Source organism: Prinia subflava, chromosome 16 (assembly GCF_021018805.1).
Source record: "Prinia subflava isolate CZ2003 ecotype Zambia chromosome 16, Cam_Psub_1.2, whole genome shotgun sequence".
Taxonomy (NCBI): domain Eukaryota; kingdom Metazoa; phylum Chordata; class Aves; order Passeriformes; family Cisticolidae; genus Prinia; species Prinia subflava.
The window spans coordinates 17,350,978-17,378,889 of NC_086262.1; the positions used below are offsets into that span (position 1 = coordinate 17,350,978).

At 55.3% G+C, this 27,912-nt stretch overlaps 1 protein-coding gene across 2 annotated transcripts in view; it reads left to right on the forward strand.

The window, feature by feature from the left end:
- ARHGAP26 (Rho GTPase activating protein 26) overlaps positions 1–27,912 on the forward strand; it is a 103,680-nt gene that overhangs the window by 33,763 nt on the left and 42,005 nt on the right. For both annotated transcript variants that reach the window (XM_063413947.1, XM_063413946.1), the window contains exons 11-16: positions 71–149; positions 15,631–15,667; positions 20,637–20,702; positions 21,417–21,491; positions 25,370–25,457; positions 26,510–26,568. In XM_063413947.1, the coding sequence (XP_063270017.1) occupies positions 71–149; positions 15,631–15,667; positions 20,637–20,702; positions 21,417–21,491; positions 25,370–25,457; positions 26,510–26,568 (404 nt within the window). The remainder of the gene's footprint in view (positions 1–70; positions 150–15,630; positions 15,668–20,636; positions 20,703–21,416; positions 21,492–25,369; positions 25,458–26,509; positions 26,569–27,912) is intronic.

The following is a 27,912-nucleotide window of genomic DNA, read 5'->3' on the forward strand; positions in this document are numbered from 1 at the left end:
ATGAAAGATTCATCTCTGCACCTTTGCTTCCCGCCCGCAGCTCACTGACGGCGTGCCTTTCTCTCGGCAGGCCCGGCGTCATCACCATGCAGGCGCTGTCGGAGGAGGACCGCAGGCTGTGGATGGAGGCCATGGACGGCCGGGAACCGGTGAGCAGCCAAAATTTTGGCCAAAAAGCAGAGGAGATGGTGGTGGGCTCAGGGGAGCCCGGGGCAGGCTGCTCCCTGCCACGCCGGCCGTGCGGGAGCTGCGCCCGCGCAGCAGCGTCTGCTCCTGCCAAGAGAGTCCTTTTAATCCCTTGGTTAAATATTTGAGGTAATACTGTATCTCCCGTGCTTGGATTGCTTGGAGGTGCGGTGGAGAGGAGGAGGGTAGGCTTGGCCAGCACAAACATGCTGCTCTGCCGTGCTGAAAGGAAAACATGGCAAAAAGAGCAGTGGAAGAAAATACGTTGTAGATTCCCAGGGCTTTTGGAGTCCTGCGACTCCTTGGCAGCTGTTTGTGGGTTTGGTAGAGAATTGTACGTTTCGTGTGAGCGGAGCAGCGTGGCCCCTGTTCCCCGTGGTTGCTCCTGCTGTGCCAAAGGCTTCCTCACCTCTGGAAGGGATTCTTGAGGTTTGCAGAAAACTCGTTGTTGTTAGTTTTTATTTTGGAATGCATTTGCAAACCTTTCTGCCAGCTTGGAGAGCGTTGACTGGTTCTGAGTGGGTCCCTCAGGGGGTGCTGGGGTCACGGTGTGGCCCATCCCAGCTTCATCCCAGGCACTGATGGCACTGCTGAGCAGCCAAGGCCAGCCTGTGGCCTCTGTGCCTGCCCATGGCCAGCAGCCTTTTGGGATATGAAAAGAATCCACGTGGAGAGCCAGAGCAGGCTGGGCTGTTCGTGACAGCCCGTGTGGCTTTGGAGCGGGTGTCTGTGCTCTGGGCTCTGGCAGTCAGGGCAGAGTCCGTGCAGGGAGCAGGGTGTCCCACCCCAGCACAGCCTGCTCCCACAGACTGGTCCTGCTTTGAGCAGATCCCCCAAATCCATGGAAAGGTTCGTGTTTGTCAGAAGTGTTCACTGCAGCCAGGTGGGCCATGGCCTCACGAGGCTGCTCTGTGAGTGCTGGAAAGCACGTGCTGGATTTGGTCACGGCTTGCTTTTGGAACGTGCAGCAGTTTGGAGATGGGGAGGCTGCGTGTGGGAGGTGCTGCCCTGCATTTCAGGGAAGGGATTGCTTGGTGGACTGCAGCCAGGTCCCAGCCTGGAGTCGTAGATCCATCAGGTAATTCAGGTAGGACGGGAGCTCAGGAGGTTTCTGGTCCAGCCTCCTGCTCAGAGCAGGTTGCTCGGGGTGTTACCGTCGGGAGCAGAGAGCACCCGAGGGAGGAGAGGGCACAGCCTGCCTGGGCTCCAGCCCAGCTGCTTCCCTGGCCTCCTGACCCCAAGGCTGAACCTCTCTTGTTTCAATTTACACCTGCCAGAGAAGCTGTGGTTGCCCCATCCCTGGTCCAGATCCACGCTGGACAGGGCTTGGAGCAACCTGGTTTAGTGGAAGGTGTCCCTGCCTAGGGCAGGATGAGATTGAAGGACCGTTCCAGTTTAAACCATTCCATGATTCTCTGGTTCTGTGACAGCCTCTGCTCCCTTTTTCTGTAATCTCTTGGAAAGGGGCCCTTGTTTGGGAGAACCAGCCTGCTCCTCCGGCCTTGGCTCTTGACCCCTGGGGCAGCTACAGTGGCACAGCCCTGTCCAGCTCCAGGTGCCAGCTGTCTTATCCCTGCTAAACAAACCCCTGCCTTGATTTTGGGCACCATTTCTTCAGAAACAAAATGTGCATTGCTGCTCCTCATCTGAAAGGAGTCTTGTGCTCCCCCAGCCTGCTCACCTGGCTGCCATGCCGAGCTCTGCTGGGAGCTGCTGTGGCAGGGCTGGCGAAGCCTCTCAGCTGCGGTGGGAGCTGCAGGAGAGCAGTCACCCAGCTCTGCTGAGCTGCTGGTGCTACCAGGGGGCAGCACAGGAGCAGAGCCAGTCTGCAGAGGTGCAGACACAGATTTGGGGCGCTTGCAAAGAACTGTGCATGAGAAAGGTTCTGTGGAGCAACCAGGACAGGGCTGCCTGGATTATCCTGTTCCAGAATCTGGTTATGAGAACTCCTTCAAAGCCACACAGGTGGTGGTGCTGCCTGCATGCTGCTGTTCTCCCCTGTCTGTCCTTCAGCTGAGGTGAGGGCAGCTGGCTCATCCAGCACGTCAGGGGTTGTGGCTGTGCATTAGTGCAATACTTTGTGGCACTTCATTGCTAATGGCTTACACTGCCCTTCCAGATGTGGGTGGGAGCGAAGGGAATGCAGCCTGCGTGGAAACGGATCCAGGACACACTTGGGCGCTGAAGGTGGTGTGTGTTGATACACGAGGCAGCTCCTTGTCCTCACTTATCTTCCTCCATCCATCAAAAATGCAGCTGTGGGCTGTTCTGTTTGGGTTCTTACCTTGCAACACCAGGGTGCACCGTGTTATCTGCGTGTTACCTATTCCACGGGGATTTCCTTGAGCAAGAGATGAGGATTTAACCTTTGCACTCAGAAATATCCATCCTGTGCTTGTATTTCTGTAACCAAACACCCCTACAGGAAAGAATGTCTGGTTTTCCTTTGATTTGGCTGTAGGGTGTGGGGAAGGATTGGCACTGTGGGGATGGTAATTCCATGTGCAAATTCAGGCTGAGGAGAGATTAGCGCGGACTGGAGTTTCTTTCTTAATTATAATGAAAAAAGTAAACCCAAATGTCAAATTACATCTTAGTGAGATTTAAACATAGAATGTGGCTGCATTAGCCAAGACATTTGTCACAACTTGAGAAGATTTACGCTGTGCCTCACAGTCAGAGCAGCTCCAGACAGCTCTCATCACGCCGTTAACTCTTACCACTTGTTACTCATTTGGATAAAGCCCCTGTGTTGACTTTGGGTTTTCTTCCATGTTGCAGAGGCTGGAAACAGGAGAAACTGCTAACTCCATGCTGGAGTAGTGGCGTTTGGTTTTGTTAAGATACTCAGGATCAGTTTCTTATGGATTTTCTCCTCTGCTGATGCAGTTTGCAAATGTATATGGTGGGGGCCAGAGCCGTTCTGAAACTCCCTTGGAACCTGAGTCAGGAATAAAAGCTGTGTTGGCTGATCTGGCTGTGCTGGGCTGTGGGTTTAGGAGAGGCACAAATTAGTCTGTGTCTTGTGGCAAAGAGCAACAGGTAAGCATTTAGGTAAGGTTGTGGTGAATGAGTGTGAAGGAGGAGGAGGAGGAGGAGGCTCAGGGGGGACCTTGTGGCTCTGCACAGCTCCTGACAGGAGGGGACAGCCGGGGGGATTTGGGATCTGCTCCAGGAACAGGGACAGGAGGAGAGGGAACGGCCTCAGGCTGGGCCAGGGGAGGCTCAGGGGGGACAGCAGCAGGAATTTCCCCATGGAAAGGGAGCTCAGGCCTTGGCACTGCCCAGGGAGGTTTGGAGTGCCCATCCCTGGAGTGTCCCAGGAAGGGCTGGAGGTGGCACTGGGTGCTCTGGGCAGGGACAGGGTGGGGATGGCACACTGGGACTGGGTGGGCTGGGAGGGATTTCCAGCCCAGCGGTGCCGGTCCGGTGCCAGCCCCGGGCCGGGGGTGCCGGGGCCGCTCCCCACTAGGTGGCGGCTGAGACCGGGCACTGCCGGGGCCGTGGCTCGGAGCGGCTGACCCGGCCCTGCCCGGCCCTGCCCCGGGCTCGGGGGGCGGTGTGAGGGGGGCGGTGTGACCCCAGCCCGCTCCCAGGGGCTCTTGGTGCTGCTCAGAGTGGGAGCAGCGCTCCCCTCCCGGCTGCGTCCCCAAAGCGGAGCCGCTCCCCTCCCCTGTTCCCCGTGTCCCCTCGGGGTCCGCACGGCTCCTCCCCAGGGCTGGCTGTGCCTCTGGAGCTCCCTGTGTCCCCAGCCCGGCCGTGCTCCTGGGGCACATCTGCCCGTGCTCCTGGGGCACATCTGCCCGTGCTCCTGGGGCACATCTGCCCGTGCTCCTGGGCACATCTGCCAGTGCTCCTGGGCACATCTGCCAGTGCTCCTGGGCACATCTGCCCGTGCTCCTGGGGCACATCTGCCCGTGCTCCTGGGGCACATCTGTCCGTGCTCCTGGGCACATCTGCCCGTGCTCCTGGGCACATCTGCCAGTGCTCCTGGGCTCTTTCAGCCCTGCTGCCTGGAGGTGCCACCGGCGCTGGTGTGGCAGTGACAGCAGAGCCCAGCCCCGCATTCCTGCCCAGCACACCTCCCGCCTCCTCCTGGGATATTGCTTCTGGGAATTCTTTCTGAAATTGTTTTTCATTTTCCTTGTCTAATTATACAAAATAGTGAGAGATTTATTTCCCAATGGAAACGTTGTCTTTTGAACTCACTCCAGTGCTTTCAACCTCATTTCATTCCTGTTATTTTGGCTCATTCAAAAAAATCACTTGAAGGACTTCAGTCCCAGCGTGGCTGTGGGGGATGGACAGGCACCCACTGCTCCCCTTCCCAACCCCTCAGACTGCACTGGGGCTCACTGCAGCTGCAGATCTGCTTCATCATGTCAGCTCACTCCCTCTCAGTTATCAGAGATGGCAGAAAAATCCTCACCCAGAGCATCTCTGGGTGTCTGTGGCCTGAGCTCTCTGCATGGGGAGCCCGTGGGCGAGTGATCGTCGTGTTCTCTGCTCTGCCCTCCCCAGGCTCTGCTCCCTGTCTGGCTCTTCAGTGTCTTTCCTCACAGACTTTTTCATGCTGAGCTTTGATTGCGCTCTCAATCCCACAGACGTGTTTTTGTCAGCTTTCTGGAGAAGATGTTTTTTTGTGCACTCTGTCTTGCAGGTTTTCATGGCCTTCATCCTGCCTGGGTTTGTTTGCTTATAGCAGATTTCATTTGTTGTTCTCTCTGACCTGAGTCATTCCTGTTGCTGCTTCTCCATCTCCCTGTCTGTCTCTTTAGTGAACAGAACATTTTTTCCCCACTCTGCCCACTCTTAATGTCTGAGTTTCTATTGTTTGCTGCTTCTCTTTGCCTCTAATCTGTTCCCCAATGCAGACAACCCAGTGAACTTTCCCTGAGATGGAGCTCAGTCTCTCCATGCTTGGGGAGCATCGGTGCCACCTCCCAGTGTGGGGAGCCATGGTGATGGTGGGTCCCACTGGGACCCACACTGGCCCAGGGCAGCCCCTGCTTGGCTTTTTTTGTGTCCCACAGCTCAAGATTATTGCCCCCCAAATTTCTTTGTCCTTTTTGGGGACAAGGTGTTAGCAGAGGATCCTCAGAGAAGCGTATTCCGTGTCACATTCCATGTTAGTTCTCGGCTCATGCTGCTGCTGCTCCCTCCTTCTCCCTCTCCTGTTTGCTAACCCTATAAGCCTGTAATAGCAGTAACTTTACATGGAGTTTGTAAGCTTTTATTTTGCTTCTAAAGCACTTAAGCCAGTGAGGTCTTAAGCCTTGACTTCAGCTTTTATTCCTTGTTCCAGCAACTGCTGCTTCAGTGGCTGACGGCTCACCCAGCTGGAGTCACTGCGGCTGCCGGGGTCTGTCCTCTGCTTAAGAAGCTGTTTCAGAGAAAAATACTTAGAGAAGCATTATAGATAATTTTTAAAAGAGAAAAGAGCCCTCTGGATTGCTTTTACACACCTAAAAGTGCTGTCCCACCCAGTTTTGGCAAGTCTGTGAGTTCTTGTTGCAGCTGTGTTGTCGGGGGTGTCCAGGAGCGGAGCAGTGGCTCCTGTCTGGTGTGAATACCTCATTGTTTCTGTAATGCATTCCTTGCCCTTCCTTGGGACCTCTGCTGCAGAAATTGGCTACAAAAGCTTGGCTTTGCCTGGGGTGGTTGGTCCCAGGACACCAGTTGGGTTTTGCTCTCCCTTGGGGAGATGTTTCCTCTGGTGGGGACCCGGTGGCAGCCACGGATCTCCTTCTGTGTTGTGTCACTGCTGCTAGCCCGAGAGGAGCTCACAGGGGCAGGCCTGGGGATGTGAGCGTGGCTGCTGATCCACAGGACAGGGCTCACATCTCCTGCGTGGGACACAGCTCTGCTGCAGCTCTGTGCTGGCTGGGGGGTCAGGCTGGAGGTGAGCTGGTGCTGAGGGTGGGTTGGGTCTGCAGGTGCCTGGGGAACGGGGATATCGAACCTGGATTGCAGCACAGATGTGGAACAGGATGGAGCAGCTGCTTGCAGCAACTTGTTTGTGAGCCTGGGCCCAGAGAGGTGAAGCAGCCTCAGGGGAGGGCGCAGGGTGCTTGCATCCATGGTTTCATGTCGTGGTTTGGTAGGAACTTGCTGTCCACCCTTCAGCCTCAGCAGGGAGGCAGGGAGCCCCAGCTGGAGTGACAGACCAAAGAGAGCATACTCACTTTCCTTTCCTCTCTTTATCACCTCTGCTTTGAGTTTATTTGATCAGGCAATTCAGCAAACATGTAGAAATTCAGGGAATAGCTCCATGTTGGCAGAACAAATTTCCCTGCCAATTTAAATAGACTATTAGAGTATTGTTTCCTACTTTAAATTAAAAATTAAAGTAAATGGTTCATGCTACAATGACTCGCAAAGCCAGCCTCTTCCATTATTTCCTCCTTTACTGGGTTTTACATTTGGTTTTAAGCAGTGATTTACTGTCCTGCTGCAGCCCCACCACCATCCCTCACTCAGGGGTTTTTCTTCTCCCAGCTGCAGCCCTAGAAGAAAAGGTTATTATCAATCTCTGTCGTTTTGATAATTTTATTTCTGTATTTTCCCTTGGTTTGTCATTCCTGGCAGATCCAGGATCCGTGTGTGGAGCTGGGGTCTGCAGGATCAGGGGCAGGGTTGGGATGAGGGGCAGGGTTGGGATCAGGGTTGGGATGAGGGGCAGGGTTGGGATGAGGGGCAGGGCGGGGATGAGGGGCAGGGTTGGGATCAGGAGCAGGGTTGGGATCAGGGGCAGGGTTGGGATGAGGGGCAGGGTTGGGATCAGGGGCAGGGCTGGGATGAGGGGCAGGGTTGGGATGAGGGGCAGGGTTGGGATGAGGGGCAGGGTTGGGATGAGGGGCAGGGTTGGGATCAGGGGCAGGGTTGGGATCAGGGGCAGGGTTGGGAGCAGGGTTGGGATCAGGGGCAGGGTTGGGATGAGGGGCAGGGTTGGGATCAGGGTTGGGATGAGGGGCAGGGTTGGGATGAGGGGCAGGGTTGGGATCAGGGGCAGGGCTGGGATGAGGGGCAGGGCTGGGATGAGGGGCAGGGTTGGGATGAGGGGCAGGGTTGGGATGAGGGGCAGGGTTGGGATCAGGGGCAGGGTTGGGATGAGGGGCAGGGTTGGGATCAGGGGCAGGGTTGGGATCAGGGTTGGGATGAGGGGCAGGGTTGGGATCAGGGGCAGGGCTGGGATGAGGGGCAGGGTTGGGATCAGGGGCAGGGTTGGGATCAGGGGCAGGGTTGGGATCAGGGGCAGGGTTGGGATCAGGGGCAGGTTGCAGGATCAGGGGCAGGTTGCAGGATCAGGGGCAGGTTGCAGGATCAGGGGCAGGGTTGGGATGAGGGGCAGGGTTGGGATGAGGGGCAGGGTTGGGATGAGGGGCAGGGTTGGGATCAGGGGCAGGGCTGGGATCAGGGGCAGGCAGGCTGCAGGCTCAGGCTGTGGCAGGGTGGACGTGTCCCACGCTGTCTCTCAGCCAGGGTTTGTTGGATGGTGGAAATGGTGGTGGTGAGTGCTGGCAGCCCTGGGGTGGGGTGCAGGCAGGGCTGGGGGTTTCCCAGGGAGCTTAGGAGCATTGTGGCATTTCAGATCCTGGCTGGAGAGGGATAAACGTGCTGCTGCAGTTTTCGAGAGGGACACCAGGAGCCTTTAAAGCCCCATTGAGCTGGCTCCTAGGTCCAGGAAAGATCCTTGTGCCTCATACCAGGATTGGCCCAGGAAACCCCTGCAGCCACCCTGGGCTTACAGAAGTCTCTCTGGGAGAGGAGGGATGGGACTGTGTCCCCTCTCTGCTGCCTTCCCCAGAGCCTCAGGTTCTGTGCTGCCCACACGTGTCCCCAGATGTGCCAACAGGGGATTGCAAGTGGTCTCAGTCAGGGATGTCCCAGTGTTTGAAGCTGCAGGCGGTGGTGGCTGAGCCAGTCCTGGCACGGAGCCACCAGCCTTGTTCGGAACACCCGGGCAGTGTCAAACCTCCTTCTCAGAGGAGGAGCGCCAGGCACGGCTGTGTTACAGTTATTTTAAAAATAAAGATGACACTGTCATTTAAAATTAGGCTGGTTTTGATGTGTTGAGAGCCCGTGTTCGTCAGCAGACGTTGGGAGGAGGAAGGGCGTGTGTGCTGGCTGGGCTGGCCAGGCTCCAGGCAGGGCTGCCGGAGGAGGATGTGCGAGTTGTTGCTCAAGCATCCTAGAAAACTTGGGGGAAGCTTAGAGCAGGAGAAGTTTTCACTTTTAATCAGTTATATGAGTGATCCCAACATGTCTGCCTTGCTGGACTCACTTATAAATGCTGCTCTGAAATATTTAGGCGCTTCAGTTATTCCAAAAATGTATTTTGTTGGAGCAGTTGACCTTTAGCTGTGTTATTCCGAGGCTGCGGCGTATCTGACACGCTCTGCTCCCCTGGCTCCCACACAGCCCATGCTGCTGCTGCATTCCCTGCTCACAGTGAGCCACGGGAAGTTGACAGTTTGACCCAGGTAATTTTTTCCCTAGCTCTGACCCAGGTGATTGTTTCCTTGGGTGACAAACACAGTTATATAACTGCGCTGAGCTAAGCAGCCCAGCTGGCTGGCGGGGAGCCCGGCTGGCCTCGGCTCCGAGGCCCTTGGGAATGCCTGCACTTGTAATAAAATGTGGGCTTGTTTTTAATTAGAACCATCCTTCAGCTCAGCTCCCAGAGAGAAGAAGAGCAAGACCCACGGAGAGGATTCAAGCCCCCCAGATGCTTCATTTTGGATAGATTTTTCTCTTGTCTTTTTATCAGGCCCGAGGTATAAGTTTGAAGCTGAAATTTGTGTTGGAAGGAAGGAGCAGGAGAGAGGCAGGGGGACACGAGGTGGGAGCTGACTCCGACTGGGATGAACAGTAGGCTGGGAGGGAAGGAAGGAAGGAAGGAAGGAAGGAGCTGCCAGGGTCCCTGGCCACCCTCTTCCAAACGAACAGCTTCGTCTGCATGACATAAACCAGCGTTTCACTGTGGGTTTCTGCTGCCCTGCCAAGTTCTCCACTTGGGAAGCAAGGCATAATTCTCCCTCCCCTCCTGCTGCAGAGAGGTTTGCAGGGCTGTGGGCTGGGAGAGATCATACTCCTATCTATATCCTTCTGGCTCTCAGAGCAAGGAAGGTTATTTCTAACCACAACACAGTGTAGTCTAGCTCTGAAAATGCTGCTTGTACTACAAAAACCTGGCTCTCAGACAGAAATAGAACAGGGTTGATAAGGCAGAGCCAGAAACAAGGGCTGATTTCATCAAGGTTGCCAGGTGTCCTGCTTTTAACAAGGAAATAGGCTTTTTGTACACGAGCTTTGCTGGGATGCTGCTCCAGGGCTGTCCCAGTGAAGCTGCTCTGCAGAGCTGAGCTCAGGGGCAGCTCTGGAGGGTCCTGCCTGCTGTGGCATGTCCCTGGCCCTCTCTCTTCTCTTCTTCCTTCTCTCCATTCTTCCTCTGACCCCTTCCCTGCAGGGACAGGATGCAGGGTGCCCCTGCCCCAGGGCTGTCCCATCTCGGGGGCTCTCTGGGTGCCAGTGCAGGGCCCTGCAGGACACGCTGGGGACACGACCAGGCACATCCCTGGAGTCTGAGTGAGGAGGGCAGTGAGAGGAAAGGCTTGTTCCTTCTGCTGCAGGGCAGCTGAGGTGTGGAGAAGGGACTGCCAGCTTTCCCTGCTGGGCTGAGCGAGGCTGGGGCAGGGCTCTGTGAGAGCTCAGGGGTCTGTGTGAGAGCACAGGGGTCTGTGAGAGCACAGGGGTCTGTGTGAGAGCACAGGGGTCTGTGAGAGCACAGGGGTCTGTGTGAGAGCACAGGGGTCTGTGTGAGAGCACAGGGGTCTGTGAGAGCACAGGGGTGTGTGTGAGAGCACAGGGGTCTGTGAGAGCACAGGGGTCTGTGTGAGAGCACAGGGGTCTGTGAGAGCACAGGGGTCTGTGAGAGCACAGGGGGCTCTGTGAGAGCACAGGGGTCTGTGAGAGCACAGGGGTCTGTGTGAGAGCACAGGGGTCTGTGTGAGAGCACAGGGGGCTGTGTGAGAGCACAGGGGTCTGTGTGAGAGCACAGGGGTCTGTGTGAGAGCACAGGGGTCTGTGTGAGAGCACAGGGGGTCTGTGAGAGCACAGGGCTCTGTGTGAGAGCACAGGGGTCTGTGTGAGAGCACAGGGGTCTGTATGAGAGCACAGGGGTCTGTATGAGAGCACAGGGCTGTCTGTGAGAGCACAGGGGTCTCTGTGAGCTCCGGGGTGCTCGGGGTGCTGCAGACCCCCAGCAGCAGCTGAGTCAGTCACAGTGGCTGGACTCCAGCTGGAGCACTGCTCCTTTTTGCCCTTCTAAAAGGGTTGCAAAACACTCCTGTGGAATGTCAGTGCTCCTCCTGCCCATGGCTTCCCAGCCTGCCCCAGCGTGGCTGGGAAGCCACTGGGGCTACCAGTTCTGAGGGAATATCATATCTATTTATACCCCTTGGGCTTGTGCATCTTCTGAGCTGAAAGTGGAAAGACTCGTTCCTGGCTGTTTTGAGGATTTCTGAATATGAATCACAAGGAAATTGCATAACACTGCAGCATTTCCTCCCATTGCTCTGGACCCTGCAAACACCACGCTCCCCCAGGGAGACCAGGGAATTTTGGCAGGACTGGCCCATTCTGAGAGTCCAAATGGAAAGTCTGGCTTGAAGGGAAGGTCCCAGCACCAGTGAAAGGAGTGTGAGGTGGAATCTTCCACGCCAGGGCACGGAGTTGAAATCCTTCTTTGATGGAGATCCCCTCTCTGCAAACCAGGGCTGCTGGCCTTTCTTTAACTCCCTCTTTCCTCTGAGCAGCTGGACAATCCTTTCCTCCAGATTTTAGCCATTGGGCAGAATTTCATGCCAATGTTGGAATGTGTTGTAAACACTGTGCAGCCTCCAAGGGATGCAGCTTAGGTTGGGCCATTTTGGATTTTGAACTTTAAATGAAAGTGAACGAAACTTAAACTGAAACAAGTGCCATGGGAGATCATTGCCCATGTCTTGTGGAGGTTAATGAACACCATGGGCAACAGCATGACCCCTTAAAGGAGGAAGTCAAAACAAAATTACTCAACATCATCTTTTTGTAGTTCCCCTTCAACCCCCAGCTACTTCCTTTTCCTTTTCTTTTTCCACAATCCAGTGTCATCCCAAACTACTCACAGACCCATTTGCTCTTTGCACCTCGTGTGTGCAGTTTGTTTAGGATCAGGTTGGAAAACTGATGGGTTGGATTCTTCTTGATTTATATGTACACCTCTGAAAGTGCATCAGATGATGAAGAGTGGCTGTAGGAGTATTTTAGGCTCTGGGTGGTGGCTGTAGGGGTATTTTAGGCTCTCAGTGATGGCCATCAGTGGCTGTACAGGTGTTTTAGGCTCCAGATGGTGCCTGTCAGTGGCTGTAGGAGTATTTCAGGCTCCAGATGGTGACTTTCAAGGGATTTCTGATGATGAAAATCCACAGCTGATGTTTGCATGATCCACAGCTGCAGTGCTGGGGTGTGTGGCATTGGCAGGATGCATTTAGAGGGTGCAGGAGCAGGTGCAGCACCTGCATTGCTGCTTCTGCCCAGGCTGGGGTCCATGAGGAGTTGTGGCCATGGATCCAGGAGCAGACACTGGGCTGTGCTGGGGGGGGTGAGTGGTGACCCCCAGCTCATCCCTGGGCCCCAGGGGAGCAGGGAGCTGCCTCCTGGGCTGTGTGCTCCTCCACCACACCCTCCAGCATCACAGAGCTCTTAATCATCCCTATAAAACCATTTCCTCTGCAAATATAGCATGTATTTGGTGAAATGTCTCACCAAAGGAAATAACTGGTTCTTTGATGAATTATCTTAAACATCAAGCTCATAATTGAGCATAGTGCAAGTGTCAAAGTAGTCATGAGTTGTAACTGCTCTCATAAAATTTATCTTTCTGGATTACTTACAGATGCATCTTGGAATTTTTCAATAATAGCTCATAAAAACCTTCTTAAAGCTTCCAAACAGCAATTATCCTGCAGGAATGAAGCAGCAGTAGCTTCTGCTAAAAAAAATTATACAGTTTGGTTTTGTTCAGGATATTTGACCATCTGCAGTAGGAGTTTAGACAGTTAAATACAAGACATGGAGGTCTGTAAGTTTTGTGCTGTCTTAATACATTTTCTAGACACATCATTTCTGAAACTGGTAAGGATCTTTTGGCTCTGGAAATATAATCGAATGGGAATAATTAGTGAGAGTGAGCTGCTGAAGCATTGCAGTGCTGCAGGGCAGGGATTTGGCTCCATGTTAGTCACCAGTCCCAATTCTGGGAGTTTTATAACCCAGCCTGTTCCCACACGTGTCCAGGGCCACAGGCCCTTCACCTCCCAGCAATGCCTCCTCTCTGATTTCCCACCCTTTGTCAGTGACTAATGCTGGAAAGTGAAAGAAGCTTTTTATTTCACAAGAAACTCTCTGGGTTTAGGGCTCTGTTTTCTCCAGAGTGTGTTAACAGCAGGAAAAACAGCGTGTGGGCATCAAAACACACTCATTTGGTGGTGTTTTATTGTCTGGCCTGGTGCTGGGGGTGTGTGTGTGTCTGCAGAGCTCCTGCCCTGCCTCCCAGCAGCTGTGTGTGATGCTGTGAGGTGTGAGTGTCCCTTGGTGTCTGTGAGGCAGCCACGGCCAGCCCGGGCACGGGAATGGGGACAATACATGCAGGGAGAGGCTGGGGGTGGGGGGAAATCAAATCCAGCACTTGGCAGTTGTTTGGAAGAGGGTTCAGAGGAGTTTTTCCAAGGTGCTGCCAGCCCATCTCTCCCGGGACAGAGGTGCTGCAGTCCTGGGCTCGGTGCCGTGTGTGTGCTGTGGGGAATGGCAAAAACCTCTTTAAAATTCTGCACCCTTTCCCAGGGGGAGGTTGGTCCATGGCTGACTGACGTGTATGTGAGGCTTAATCCTCAAATACATCCTTCTGCTTTAAGCCCTGCCTGTTATCAGAGCTGTTTTGGAAGGAGTGGAATATCAACATCCCAGGCTGGGCAGGAGTGACCTTTGCCATGGCAGGAGCCCAAGGGGTTTGCCAGCAGGGCAGGGGTGACCCTTGGGCCACTGGAGGAGCCTCACTCTTGGACCTCGTATAAAGCAGCCCTTTCCTCAAACTTGGAAACTTTCTCTTACCCAGAAAAATCTCCCTCTGAAAGGTTTGAGGCAGTATAGGAGAAGTATTTCTTGGAGAAGGAAGGGATGTTACAGACTTGGGCTCGGTTAAAACCCTGCTGGTGTAGAGTTGTGCCAGTGGATTAACAGACAGTGGATGAAAGGTTTGTCCTCGAGAAGATGGATGCAGGGTGGCAGTGTCTCTGCTTGTTGCTGTTGACCTCTGTGTGAAACTTCCCTCTTGCTGTGTGCACACTTTGCAATTAATGGCAAAAGCATTTCGTGTTTCCTCGTCTGCCCTTTTCCCTTGTTTTAAGAGCAGTCTCTGATGATTAACAACCTCTGCTGTTTCATGGATCCGAACTGGAAGAGCAAATGTGCAGGCAGAGGATCTCCTGGAGCTGCTGTGCTGTGCAGAGGAGTTGGAATGGTTTAGGCTGGAAGGACCTTAGAGCTCCTCTCATCCCAGCCCTGCCCTGGGCAGGGACACCCCCTGTCCCAGGGTGCTCCAAGCCTGCTCCTTTCTGTGTGTGGGGGTGAGCCAGGGTGGGGTCTGTGTCTCCAAACCTTCACCAGGCTGAGCCCCCCTCCCCTCAGTGAGCCCCAGCAGAGGCTGAGGCTGGAGGGGAATCTCCCTCAGGGAGGGCTGGCTCTGTGGTGGGGCTGCAGGGCAGCACTTCTGCTGGGAGCCCGCGGCTGTTTTCCTTCCCTCTTTCCATTGACTTTATTTTGATATAAACACTGTTCCTAGAGGAAAGCTCACTTGCTGACTGCAGCTGGTTCTGCTGCTGAATCATCCCCCGCTTGCCAGATGTGGCTGGTGGTTTTCTCCTGCAGACAGCCATCTCTGCTTGGTCTTGTGTTCCGTAGCCAGGTGTCCCGGGAGGGAGGGAGGGAGGGAAGATGCTCCTTGGGGGATCAGTCCCTGCCCACACCCCGGTTCTGAGCTGCTCCATTAGCTCTGTGCTTCCTGAGCGTGTCCTGGGTGGAGGAGCAGATCCAGGGTGTTCTCCTGCCAGCAGAGCACAGGGATGGGCTGTGTCTGGGTGACCTCCAGGGAAGGAATGTGTGCCCTGCTGGTGACACTCCCTGTGACACAGGGCTGTGTTTGGGGGTGTTGGGGTGAGCTCTGCCGTGCCCCCCATCCCAGCCCCCCTGCTCCGACCCTCTGAGAGCATCTGGGGCAGGCTCCAGCCTGTGGAGCTGGGGACATCCCCTCAGCAGGCACCCCGGGCTCCCTGCTGCTGCCAGGGCTGCCTGCAGCCTCTCCCCTGCCCTGCTGCCCGGCTGTTGCTCTCAGCAGGGCTCTGGAAGCCTGCCCTGCCCGCTGGCTATTTCGGGAGGCACCATGTGATGCAGGCAGCTCCTGCTCCCTGTGCAGGGGCTCCCAGCCCTGCTCCAGCAGCTCCACCAGCCTTTTGCCCTGCTCAGTGCCCACTCAGCCACCTCCAGGATGCTGCTGGGGGTGTGTGTGTGTTCCTGGTGGGACTCTGAGCACTGAAGGATTATTTTAAACCATTTTACCCTGTAGAGCTGGAGGAATACACCCTGTCTGAGGGCTGATCTTCTTACAGCTGCTGTTGGTATTATCCTGGGCTTTTAAAGTGCCCTCACATTGTGATTAAAACCTTCTGCCAGTGTTTTCCCTTTTTACTGTACCCACTGAAATGTCACTTTAATCCCCAAGCTGTGGTGGTGATTGGGTGGGAGGAGGAGCATTGATATTTGAAGGCTGGGGAGGCTTGGATGGAGTCCTGGTGGTGGCTCTGCTGCACTTCTTCTCCTCTCTAAATTAATGACCCTTCTTTTCCTCTCCTTCTCTTTGCCTGGCTCGTTTGCTCAGGCTGTACCTGAGGAGGGTGGTACCTGCTCCCTGCCCCAGCTGCACCTACCCAGGGCTCCTGTAATGGCCATGAGGGAATTGCCTGCTTTGCTCTAAGTTTATAACCTCTGTAAGTTTATAACCTCCTCTGAAGAGGAGTCATAGAATCATGGAATAGTTTGGGTTGGAAGGGACCTTTAAAGGTCATCTAGTCCAACCCCACCTTCATTTTGTTTAGAAGCATCTAATTTCTGTTTTTACCTGGTCCATCCCCTTTGCACTCTTTCATTTTAAGAGCAGTCCTAGTCAGTATTTTAAAATAACTCCAGAGCTGGGCCAGCCCAGCATTTGTGTGCAGAAGGTCGTGGTGGTGTTTGGGGACCTGCCCTGGGGGAGAGGCTGGCAGCAGCCACACCGTGGTGACACCAGCTGTGCCAGCAGTCCCAGCTGGAGCCAGGCTCTTCATAAGACTTTCTGCTTGTGTTTTCCAGGTGTACAACTCGAACAAGGACAGCCAGAGCGAAGGCAGTGAGTATTTCTTCTCAAGCCTGACCCCTGAGAGGTGGCTGAGCTGTGGGAGGGGTCAGCAGGAGATGCTGGTGACACTGGGTGTGCTGGGGCTGGGGGGTGACAGGGCTCAGCGTGGGGACCCCAGGGAGAACTGAGTGTGGCACCCAGCAGGGATCAGGGGCAGAAACCTGCTGGTGGGACCTGGGGCCGTGGAGAGCAGTGCCCTGCACCCCTCAGGGTGTGTCCCCTCCTGCCCCACACCCTGTCCCTGCCCCAGAGGCACTGCAGGGCTCTGGTGGCCTTGGGACCTGCTCCTGGAGTTCAGCAGGGGGATCAGGTGACACCAGGGACCAGGCAGCTCTTCCCTCTGAGCCAGAATGTGCAGGGTGAATGTGTCTTTCCAAAGGGGAATTGGAGCAGAAATATAGGAGTAAGGAGGTCCTGCCTTGTCAAGACTATCAACAAGAGCCCTTAGGAGTAAAAAAAGCTCTTTTTGTTGTAGTTCAGGCAATTAAAGCCTTGGGTCAAGAAAGCACTTGTTTTTCTTCCTAGAGGAGCAGTTGCAGCTGGTCCTGCCTCTTATGTCCTGTGTTTTAAAACCCCTAATTGAGCCATTTCCCAGTAGGTTGGATTTGCCATAATTGCAATACTCCAGCCCCAATCCCTCCCCTCCTTCCCTCAAAGCCACCAGCGAGGTGGGGCCAGGCCCAGGCTGACCTTCAGCACTTGGTTCATTGTGGTTCTGCCTCACACACGGCATTTTCCTCTGCAGCAGAAGCATTTTTCTCTCAATAATTGGTACAATTTGCAGCTAATGTTCCTCACACCCATTTCAGCCCTTGCACAAAGCAGTCTCTTCCCCCTCTCTGCTCTCTCCTCTGGTTTCTCCTTCCCTTTGATCCTCTCTGCCATCAGCTGCACATCCATCTTTTCCTGCACGCCCACCTGGCTGTGCCAGGTGATCCCAGCAGAGCTGTGCTCACACTGGGGAGGGCAGCCTGGCCAGAGCCCCTGGGCAGGAACTCTGCTGGAGCAGCTCCTCTTGTGTCTTTTCCCAGAGGGGCAAGAGGAGCTGGGGAGGTGCAGAGCTCAGCTCTGTGCTGCCCTGCCAGGGGCTGTCACTGCTCCCTGAACAGCCCTGCCTCTGCCAGCTCTGTGCCTGCTGGTTTGGCTCAAGAGACCATTTTGATGGTCTCTCTAAAAAATGAGAATGGTCCTTCCTGTCCTTCCTGGTTCTGGGAGCAGGCTGGGAGCCCTGCCTGAAGGTGCTTCCGAACCCTCTGCTTGGGCTGGGGCTGCCACTGGTGTGGGCAGAGGTGGGACTGCTTCAGCCTCATTAAATCCCTGTTTTACAGCTCTGCCTGCCTCCCCAGCCACTCTAAAATTGATTCAGCAGCTGGCTGTCTGCCAGCAGCCCTCCATACAGGATCTTCCTATGAGGACCTGGAGTGAGGGTGGTGATTGAGGGGGTCTGGACGCAGCTCCTGACCCCGCAGCCTCTGTGCCTCTGCTTCCTGCCTGAGCTTATGGCAGGCTGAAAGTGCCTCGCAGTGCTGTGGTGGCACTTTCAGGACACTGTAATTTTGCAGAGCTTCTGGGTTTTCTGTCCTGCTGGGTGGCCAGATGGCCGTGGGCCTGTGGGTGATTTATCTCGGTCTGCTGTGGAGGGGGAGGAAGCTGAGCAGAGGGGCTGAGTGGTGTCACTGAGCCATGAGAGCCAGGGGAATTTGAATGCTCTACTTTGCTAACCAGAAGGACTTGCCCTGCTCTGTGGAAAAAAATCCTGCAGGCCATTTGTGCTTATTGCATGGAACAGCACAAAATTCCTCCTTTCCCTTCCTTCCCACCATTTTTGTCTCCATCTTCCACGTCCACTTGGTTCCCTATTAGCTCAGGACCCCATCAAAGTATTTATTTTCACAAGCTCTTCACAGACCTTGAGTCCCTTTGGCTGCCCTGTCTGCTGTGCCCTTGTCTGGGTGCCCTGGCCCTTCCCAGCAATCACAGTCATGGAATCATGGAATATTTTGGGTTGGAAGGACTTTAAATCCCTCTCTTCCCCTCCCTGCCATGGCAGGGACACCTTCCACTGTCCCAGGCTGCTCCAAGCCCTGTCCAGCCTGGCCTTGGGCACTGCCAGGGATGCAGGGGCAGCCACAGCTGCTCTGGGCACCTGTGCCAGGGCCTGCCCACCCTCACTGTAATTAACTTCTTCCATTTCTCTAACCTAATCTGACCCTCACTCTTCCTTTCCCAATCTTGGCAGTTCACTGCTGGTTAGAGCCCTGAAAACTCATTTCTGGTAAACCTTGAAAGCTCATTCCTCTGGTCTCTGCTTCATGGTTTTCCCCCTCCTCTGTGGCTCTTATTTCCAAAATGTCTTTGAAAGAATTCAAACCAGGGATGGTTCCATGGCACAGCAGTGTGTGGTGGGGAGGCAGAGGAGCTGCTTTGACCTTGCACTGCCCTGGCACACAGCTGGAGCCAGGCAGGCTGACAGAGCTGATTCAGCCCTCCTGCCCCTTCCCCATGCTCTGTCCCATCAGCGTAAAGGAAAGGAATTAATGGATTAAATAGAAATAATCTGCCAGGCAAAAATAGAACAGGGTGAGACCAATTCTGTGGCACTTGGAATGTGATGCTGCTTGAAGGTCAGATGAGTGTGGGGCTGTTGGGAGCTGCTGAGCAGCTGATGTGTCTCCTGAGCTGTGTAAAAGGTTTCTGGGGTGATTACAGCCTGGGCACTGCAGCTCCCTGGGCTCTGCCTGCTGCTGCTGGAGGAAGGGCCTGTGACACGTGTGGTGTCCTGGAGCTGAGCCCCACACCCTGCCCTGGGGAAGGAGAGCCTCAAGGGAGGCCTCAGACAGGCAGGGACAGTTCTGTTTGGAAGGCAGGGAAGGTTTCTCCTCTGAAAGGGCTCTCCAGCCTTGGCACATCTGCCCAGGGCAGGGGGTCCCCGCCCCTGGAGGGGTTTTACAGCTGGGTGGCTGTGGCTCTTGGGGACAGGGCGAGTGGTGGCCTTGGCAGTGCTGGGGGAAGGGTGAGACTTGATGACCTTGGGGGGCTTTTCAAACCCAGGTGATTGCATGGATCTGTGATCTGGGCAGCAGTAAAACCAGATCTGCCTTTGATCTGGACCATTGCTGAACCAAATCATTTGGTAAATGACTGAGATAAAGAGCAGATGCTCTGAGGGAGGGGAAATCAAGCTTTTACAATGCTCATTAAAAGTTAAATTTAAGGATGAATAAAGGCACTTTGGATATTTAATCAGATATTTCTGGATATAGCTACTGCAAATAAATCCCCAGCCTTTCCTGATCCAGAGTTTGACCGTGAGTGGAGGAGCTTGTTCATCTGCTTAGGGGGATTGTCCAGGTCATTCCCTGCAGAGGCACTGCTGGGCTTCCTCCTCCTGCTGCTGCTGCAGGGAGGGAGGGTCCCAGCCCTGCCTGGCCGTGGGGTGGTGGGTCCTGCAGGGTTATGGAATCATGGAATGGGTTGGGCTGGAAAGGACCTTACAGGTGATCCAGTTCCACCCCTGCTGTGGGCAGGGACATCTTCCACTCTCCCAGGTTGCTCCCAGCCCTGTCCAACCTGGCCTTGGGGGCCCAAACACGCAGGGGGCTGAAGGAAAGCTGCTGGTCTGTGGGATAGGCTGGCACATCCAGAGGTGGCACAGAGCCTGAAGCAGTGATCCGAACTGCCAGCACCACACAGGGACACCCACAGGTCACACCAGAGCCAAGCCAAGGCTGATCAGACCTGCTCAGCTGGGTTTGCTGGAGCAAGAGAATTCCCACACCACGGGTTTGAGCTTCTCAGGTGCCCTTGTGTTTACCAGTGGCCTGGGAATGGCAGCAGTGCCCTGGTGGATGGCACGTTGGGTTTATGCTGCATCCGTGCTGGGAGCCCTGAGGGTGCCCAGCAAAGGGCCCTGCAGCTTCTGGATTATCCTCACGTCCTGTGGCACAGCACCCTGCAGCTCGTGTGCTTGTGTTGGCTTGGCACTCCTGCCTGCTTGCCCAGAAAAACATAACAGAGCTGTTTTCCTTTGCACTGTTTGGGCCCTGGTGCCACTCAGCAGACAAAGCCCACCCCCAGCAGAGGACTCAAAGCAGGGATTAGGAAGGGGCTGCTCAGTGTGAGTGTGAGCTGGCAGCTGCCCACGGGGATGGGAGCAGGGCTGTGAGCAGGGGAATGCAGAGCAGGGAGCTGCACGTGCCTTGCTGGGGGCACTGCCAGCCCTGCCTGCCCTGCTCTGCACAGAGCTGTGTCTCTCACATCGTGGCATTCCCAGGGTCTGGAGCCCGGGGTGGCTTTGCCCACCCTTCTCTGAGGGGCTCCTGCCCTGTGGAAGGTTTTCCAAACTTTTCTGTAGGGAGGAACTAATTTTCCATCACAAATAGCTGGCTGTGGGCAGTGTTTTCCAGGCAGTGGTGGAAAGCTCTGTGTGGGATGAATTCTTCCAGCAGGTGTTTGGGTCCCTGTATTAGTAATTCCTTGAACTTAGAAAGTGAAAACCTGCATTGGCACAAGTGAATTGAGCTGTAAATCCCTTTAACTCTCACGTTCTAGCTCTCACTCTGCGGCAGAGGCAAGACACCTCGTGTGCCATTTTCAAGGATTTGTTGTGTCAAAATGCACAATTTCATTTCTTTCCAAGCAACTGTTGTCAACTTTCCAGACAAATTTGGGTTATCTCACCTTGATCCTGAATTAATTTTTGTCCATCTGCACTGGTAGATGCCTGGCAGAGCCCAGGGCAGGCCTGGTTCAGAGGGATGTGGGGGCTGGAGTGATGATCAGTGTTGGTGTTTGCCCGGGTTACAGCTGGTGCAAACTGCTGCACTTGTGTTTTTCTGTGCTCATTTATCTCCTGTGTGTGGCAGGGGTGCAGTGCTGGGATGGCAGGGGTTCAGGAGGAGCTGTGGGGCCCTGCCCTGCCCTGCCAGCTGCCCAGCCCTGCTCTCTGCCCTCCCTGCAGCCGCCCAGCTGGACAGCATCGGCTTCAGCATCATCAAGAGGTGCATCCACGCTGTGGAAACCAGAGGTAGGGCAGCTCTGGGGCTGGGCTTGCTCTGGGGCAGCTGCTGGCAGTGCAGCAGTTGCTTTCCTGCCCTTTTCATGCACAGAATGATTCATGGGTCCTCAGACCCACATCACATGGACCCATAAGGAGCTGGGGCTGATGCTGAGATGTGTTTGCCCCACGGCTGGGCCAGCAGTGCTCACAGACGTGGGGCAGAGTGAGGAAATCACACCCTGGGTCTGCAAGAGGGGGGACAGCACCAAAGGGGGGTTCACTTCTGCATCCTTCCTGCAGGAATGCTGCCAAGCTCGTCCTCTCACATGGGATTCTGTCCCCAAACCTCTTGTGAATCTCCTTGTGTACAGGTGGGGTTGTCCCAGCCCCGCAGGGGGAAGTCAGATGCAAAAGGCTCAGACCTCAACCTGAAGAACCTGACACAGTAAAATAAAACAGTCCTGGTTAAGTGCAGATCCTGCATGGGTCTGCAATGCTGTGGGAAGGAGGAAACATCTTTAGATCCTTACTCCTGAGCTAACTGGGGGTAACATTTCTAATAAAATTGAATAGGATACATGAAAACCTTGATATCAACCCCAAATTTAACCATCTTCTCTAGCTTTGTACTTGACTGGGGAGAAGGTTTCATTGGCTTTGTTACTTGAGAAGCCAAAGAAGTGAAAGGAATCTTAGCAGCTCTTGTGACCTTGTGCTAATGAAGTTCCTTGTTTTTCCCAGGGATCAATGAGCAGGGGCTCTACCGGATCGTCGGGGTGAACTCCAGAGTTCAAAAGCTGCTCAGTATATTAATGGGTAAGTACCTGGAATTTTGTTAAAGGCAAGTAGACTGTGCTGCTTTGAAGTCCTGCCAAGCAGGAGCAGAGGCTCTTGTGGGGTCCCTGATGGTGGTGGCTGCCCTTAGGACCCTGTGCTGGCTGGGGCTGGGGGTCCTGGGCACCATGGGCAGGGGTGAAGGTAGGACCTGTGTAGGACCTGGCTCCACCAGTGTGCTGCAGTCACTGGTGTCCTGCTCACACATGCTCTGAGTTCTGGCAGCCCTCCCAAATGCAAACCAAAATCTTCAAAGAAATAGCTGAAAGCTTTGGCTTTTCATCTCCTACCTGCCCCCTTGTTCCCAGCACCCTTTGAAATCACTTTCTCCTGGCTGTTGCACGCTGCCTGTGGCTGTTCTTGCTTTCCCCACGGACTTTCCTGTGCCTGTTTATCTCAGTCCTGCCCAGAGTTTTCCAGCATGTGTTTCCCTCGTGACTGAGGCATTGGACCCTGCAGTTCTGGAGACTCCATAGAGACAACTGCTGGGTCTTGGCACAGCAGAGGCTTGCTCTGGCTGTGTGGACAGAACCATTTCAGCCCTGACCTCACAGGCAGCATTTCCATCCCACAGCTGCAGCCCTGGACCAGTCTGTCCATCTGTCCAGACATGCCTGAGACACAGGAGTGGAAGAGAGAACAGAGCTGGGCTGGAGCAGGGCAGCTGCCTTTGGCCAGTCCTGTCTGATGTTGCTCAGGCTTGGCAAAACCAAAAGAAATAGCTGTAGGAATAGGGAAACAAATGCTTACTAATTTGTTAGTGCCCTATGGAATGTGTTTGTTACTCCCTGGGAGAAATCTGTGGCATTTCTGGTCTTCTTCTTTCCCTTCACTTACTATCTTTCCTTTTCTACATGACTTTCTTTTCCTTGTCCTCACAAAACTCCAGTGCTCCTTTCTCTGCACATTTCTTCTTGCAGAAAGTTTTCATCTGTTGTGTTTCAACATCTTCTCCTTTTCCAGTTCCTCCTTCTTCTCCCACCATTAAGGTGTTCAGTGAGCAGGGCCCATGGTGGCTGTTGCAGCTGTCAGTGTTAACCTGTGGAAAATAGATAATCCAGGTGATGGAGCAGAAGGGCACAGCTCCAAATGTGGGAGCAGGGGACCTCTTTGCTGTGGCATTTGGAAAGTTCACTGCAGTCAGGAGAGCTGGTGCCTGGTGCTGTTACTGGAGAGGTTTGGCACAGGCTGGGGACGTGTGAAGGTGCCCTGTGGTCCCAGGGCTGGGGGAGCCAGCGAGGCACACACGGAGGGCACAGTGAGAGCATCCATCCAAGAGCACTGCTGGCAAAACCAGCCTGGCTTGGTGCCCCGGGGCAGGTCCTGGCAGCTCCACATCCTCTAGTGATGCTCATCACCCCATCCCGGGGGTGGCAGGGCCGTGGACCCGTTCTGGTGGCACAGAGGTGTCAGGCCTGGGTCAGTCCTGGGGCTGTGACAGATGGCAAAACTCGCCTGGGTGAGGAGCTCTGCAGAGCTGGGAGGGATTCAGTTCTGGACACCAGCCAGCATCCATTATCTCCTCAGCCACTGAAGCCACTCAGCTGTCGCCTGGTGTCTCATAAGGAGGTGATAAATCGCTGGTGCTTTTCCTTTGTCCCGGTGTGTCCCCGTTGGTTGTTGATGCTGGAAGCTCTGCTGGAGGCCAGGCAGGGCTGGGACTGGGACCCCTCTGGGAATCCCCCATGGTGTCAATCGTTGGGATGCTTTGCAAACCCATGACTCCATGATTTCTCCAAATTGTGGGGGATTAAATCTGGTGTTTGGGCCGTCTGTGAAGTCAGTGTCACATGGAGACGTGTCCCTTGTCAAACCCCATCTGTTCTCGCTGCCCCCGGGGCTCCTCGTGAATGGAGGAGCCAAACTGTGCTTCCACTGTCAGGTTTCCCTTATATTTAGAAATGAATGTGGGCAGCGTTACTGCTTCACATACAGTTTAAATGGCAAAAAGATCCAGTTTCCCTGAGCTGGTGTCAGTGACAGTGCTGGGAAGGCCTTGGCACGAGGTGTCCCTGCCGGAGGTCGCCGTGGTGGCTCCTGTGGGCAGCAGTGGGCCAGGGGCAGCCCCAGCCCGTGGGTTGGGTTTCAGGGCAGATCCTGATGGGGTCTGGACTGGGGGGAAGCAGTGGGGGCTGCTCCCAGGGCTGAGGGGGGGCAGATCATCTCCCCAGCACTCACTGGTACCATGTGCCATCAAAATGAGGACAAAACCCCAAATAACCGGACTTTCATCAGTGGGAGCTCCCCTGAGAGGGTTTGTTGTGGCACTGTGGGGGCCCCAGCAGGTCTGAACTCTGCAGAAGGTGAGTTACAGGTCAGGGATCTGATCTGCTCTTGCTCCTTTGCCACGTGGGCCACAAGGGCTGGGAGTGGGGCTCCTTCCAGCCCCCACTGCTGGGATGCATCACCCCGAGGCTGTTTTGGAAGCCTCTCGGTGATAACCACACCGGGGTGATGAGGGGGCTCCCCAGGTTGTTCCCCTCACCCTGGAGAGGTTTGTGAGAGACGTCAGGTCAGGGACTGGCAGCAAGGAGCAGCTCTAGGGTCAGTGCTGACCGTGGCTGGGGTTTTGCAGCCCTGGTCCCACGCTGGCCCCAGCCCTGTGGAATTGTGTCCCCGTGGGAGGCAGGGCTGCCTGCAGGGACAGATGCTGCAGCTGCAGCCCACGGCGGCAGCTCCTCGCAGCCTCATCTGTTTGAAGGTCAAGGGGAGCTGATTAACTGCTCTGAGCCTTTTCATGGGACCGACTGTGGAATTTCACCTCGTGTTCCACGAGCCTGCCTAGAAACTGCTGGGGGAGCCTTTGCAAAGACGCACAGGCTGGAATTGTTTGTTCTACTTCGGTTATAAAGTTTTTTCTAAAAAAGAAGATGGAATTTCTGGGGGGCTTTGTTGGGTTTTTTACTATGCCAAACTTATCTTGACTCCATTAAAATTCTCTCCTTGTAAAGGCAGTGCTGTAGGAAGTTTCCTGGGCATTGAGTCAGGAGGATGGAGGTCATTTGTGTGATTGCTGAGACACACATGATCTTTGTGTGAATATGAATTTCTTATGTGTTTACTTTTCCAAGTGTGCCTCTTGATGTTTTTTTTTTTTTTAAATAAACCCTTTGCCCTGAGGGAAAGCTGAACTCTATTCACAGCATTCCTTTGTGTAGGTTAAAAATTACCCAGTGCTTCCGTGGGGCTTTAAAACTCAAAAGTGCATTATTTGTGTCTGTGAAAAGGCAGAACCCCCCTGAGCTGAGCCCGTGGGAGCAGATGGTGTTAGCAGCTGTGGCTGTGTCACCTGGGGCCTTGGGGACAGTGGGAGCCCTGGCACTGGCACTGCTCCCCAGGGACACTTGGCACTGGTGGGACCCACGGCCAGGGACCCCCACGGGGGCTGCCCTGGGCTCCTGCTGGAGCAGGATCCTGCCTGAGCCTCCAGGATGGAGGCAGCAAAGAGCAGGGGTGGAGCAGCGTCCAGGCAGGAGAGATCAGCACGTGGGGCACGTCCATGCCAGCCAGGAGCTGGTGGGGAGGTGGCTGCAGGATGAGGGTGCTGCTGTTGTGGGGAGCAGGGTCCTGTTTGCTGGGTCCTTGTGGCTGTGCCTGGCTGTCACTGCTGTCCCTCAGGCTGCTGTGTCCTGGCACGCTCCAAGCCCCTGTCCTTGCTGGGATGCAGGATTCCTTCTCTTCCCCTCATCCCATGGCAGTCAGTTTGACCTGTCCCAGGTATGAGCCTCACACCCCTGCAGACGTGTCCTGAGCTGGGAACAGCAAATACAGCAGGATGTGATGGGCTCCCAGCTGAGCTGGCACGAACTGGAATTGTCTTCAGTTTCCTTCAGTTCCTGCTGTTTTGTCATTTTCCATAGATCCCAAGACAGCCACAGAGACAGACACAGAGATCTGTGCAGAGTGGGAGATCAAGACCATTACCAGTGCACTGAAAACCTACCTGAGGTAAGGAGAGAAGCCTCACCTGGCGTCAGGAGGGGTTTGGTGCTGGCCCGGGATTTTACTGCCTGTTATGGCAGACCCTTAACAACAGCACTTTTATAGAAACAGAGCAGACACTGCTCTTAGGGAATTTATTCTGGCTTCTTCCTGACTTTCCAGTATGTTTGAGTAGGAGCTGGGGAACACACTCAGTTCTGACAGATGCACGTGTTATACAAACACAATTTTGAAAGCTCATTCTTGCATCCCCTGCCTTGATTTAAGCTTTTCTCTGAGCTTTTCCTGGTGGACTTCCACCTTCTGAGCATGTGGCAGAAGGGGAGGGCAGTGCTGGGTAAGGGCAGGGGCTGTTGAGCTTTTCCAGACCTGGTGTGAGCTTTATTGTAGTTATGATTTCTGTGTGTCAGGCGAGCCAGTATCATCCTGGGGATCTTCCCAACAGGATTGGGTGTTGGCAGGCAGCAGCTTCTCATTACCCACAGCGTGCTCCTACCTGTTGTGACCGCAGCTCCTTGCTCTGGGTTGTGTGCTGGGTTGTGTTTCAGAGAGAGAGGGAGCACAAGAGAGAGCCTAAATCCAATTAGGGTGATAAGTGTAATTAGCCTGGTGGATGCCAGCCTAGAAAATCACTGAGTTTTGCATGATTGGCAACCTTTGCTCCCGAGTCTGAACTGCTGGCAAAGCAAAGAAGAATGTGGGCAGCACCAGTGTGTCCCTCTGAAGGGATGCAGCAGTGAGGGGATTGGGAAAGTTTTACAACTGGGCTTGTTTATCTTCTTAATTTATTTTCAAACTTACTTGGAAATCATGGGCTCCATAATGCATTGAAGCTGTTACTGAAGGAATGCTAAAATTAAAGATTAATTTAGTGGTGAATAAATCAAAGGTCCTTGCATAGATCTTACTCCTTCTGATAGGGGGAATTAATTAGAGTTGGTGTTGCTTAATTCTGCCCTTTTCAAAATGGAGCTGAGTTTATTGTAGGGGCAAAGCTTTCTTGGTGTGGATTGTGTTCCTCAGATGTGCTTTATGCCTGTTTCCTTTTTATCTTGCAGAATGCTCCCGGGGCCCCTCATGATGTACCAGTTTCAAAGGAGCTTCATCAAAGCAGCGAGTGAGTTTGTTGGTGTTTATGGCCCTGCTCCCCAGGAGCAGCCTCTTTTGCCCTGCCCTGCTGCCTCCCCCTGCCCTGCTGCCTCCCCCTGCCCTGCTGCCTCCCCCTGCCCTGCTGCCTCCCCCTGCCCTGCTGCCTCCCCCTGCCCTGCTGCCTCCCCCTGCCTCCCCCTGCCCTGCTGCCTCCCCCTGCCCTGCTGCCTCCCCCTGCCCTGCTGCCTCCCCCTGCCCTGCTGCCTCCCCCTGCCCTCCTGCCCTGCTGCCTCCCCCTGCCCTGCTGCCTCCCCCTGCCCTGCTGCCTCCCCCTGCCTCCCCCTGCCCTGCTGCCTCCCCCTGCCCTCCTCCCCTCCTGCCCTGCTGCCTCCCCCTGCCCTGCTGCCTCCCCCTGCCCTCCTGCCCTGCTGCCTCCCCCTGCCCTGCTGCCTCTCCCTGCCCTGCTGCCTCCCCCTGCCCTGCTGCCTCCCCCTGCCCTGCTGCCTCCCCCTGCCCTGCTGCCTCCCCCTGCCCTCCTGCCCTGCTGCCTCTCCCTGCCCTGCTGCCTCCCCCTGCCCTGCTGCCTCCCCCTGCCCTCCTCCCCTCCTGCCCTGCTGCCTCCCCCTGCCCTGCTGCCTCCCCCTGCCCTCCTGCCCTGCTGCCTCCCCCTGCCCTGCTGCCTCTCCCTGCCCTGCTGCCTCCCCCTGCCCTGCTGCCTCCCCCTGCCCTGCTGCCTCCCCCTGCCCTGCTGCCTCCCCCTGCCCTCCTGCCCTGCTGCCTCCCCCTGCCCTGCTGCCTCTCCCTGCCCTGCTGCCTCCCCCTGCCCTCCTCCCCTCCTGCCCTGCTGCCTCCCCCTGCCCTGCTGCCTCCCCCTGCCCTCCTCCCCTCCTGCCCTGCTGCCTCCCCCTGCCCTGCTGCCTCCCCCTGCCCTCCTGCCCTGCTGCCTCTCCCTGCCCTGCTGCCTCTCCCTGCCCTGCTGCCTCCCCCGTGCCCCTGGGCTGTGTCCTGGCAGAGCAGGGCTGGGCTGGGGCAGGCAGGTGCTGGGAGGTGACCAGAGGAGGAGGAGGAGGAGGAGGTGCAGCTCCTGGGCTGCACCACGGTGTCTGAGGGGCTCCCTGCTGCTCTCCATGTCTGTCCATGTTTCCTTCACTGCCCAGGGGAAGGGCCTTTGCAGGGGATTTTCCTTTGGCAGCCTGTGGATGTGGGAGTGGGGTGTCGGGAGGGCCCCGTGGTCCATGGCCGTGGCAGTGCTGCCTCCTCCAGCAGCTCTCACGTAGCACCACGGGCACAACCAGCCTGAGGAGCCCCAGGAGTGCCAGCCTGGCCTGCACTGGCACACTGAACAGGGACTGTGCCCGTATCCCCATTGCTG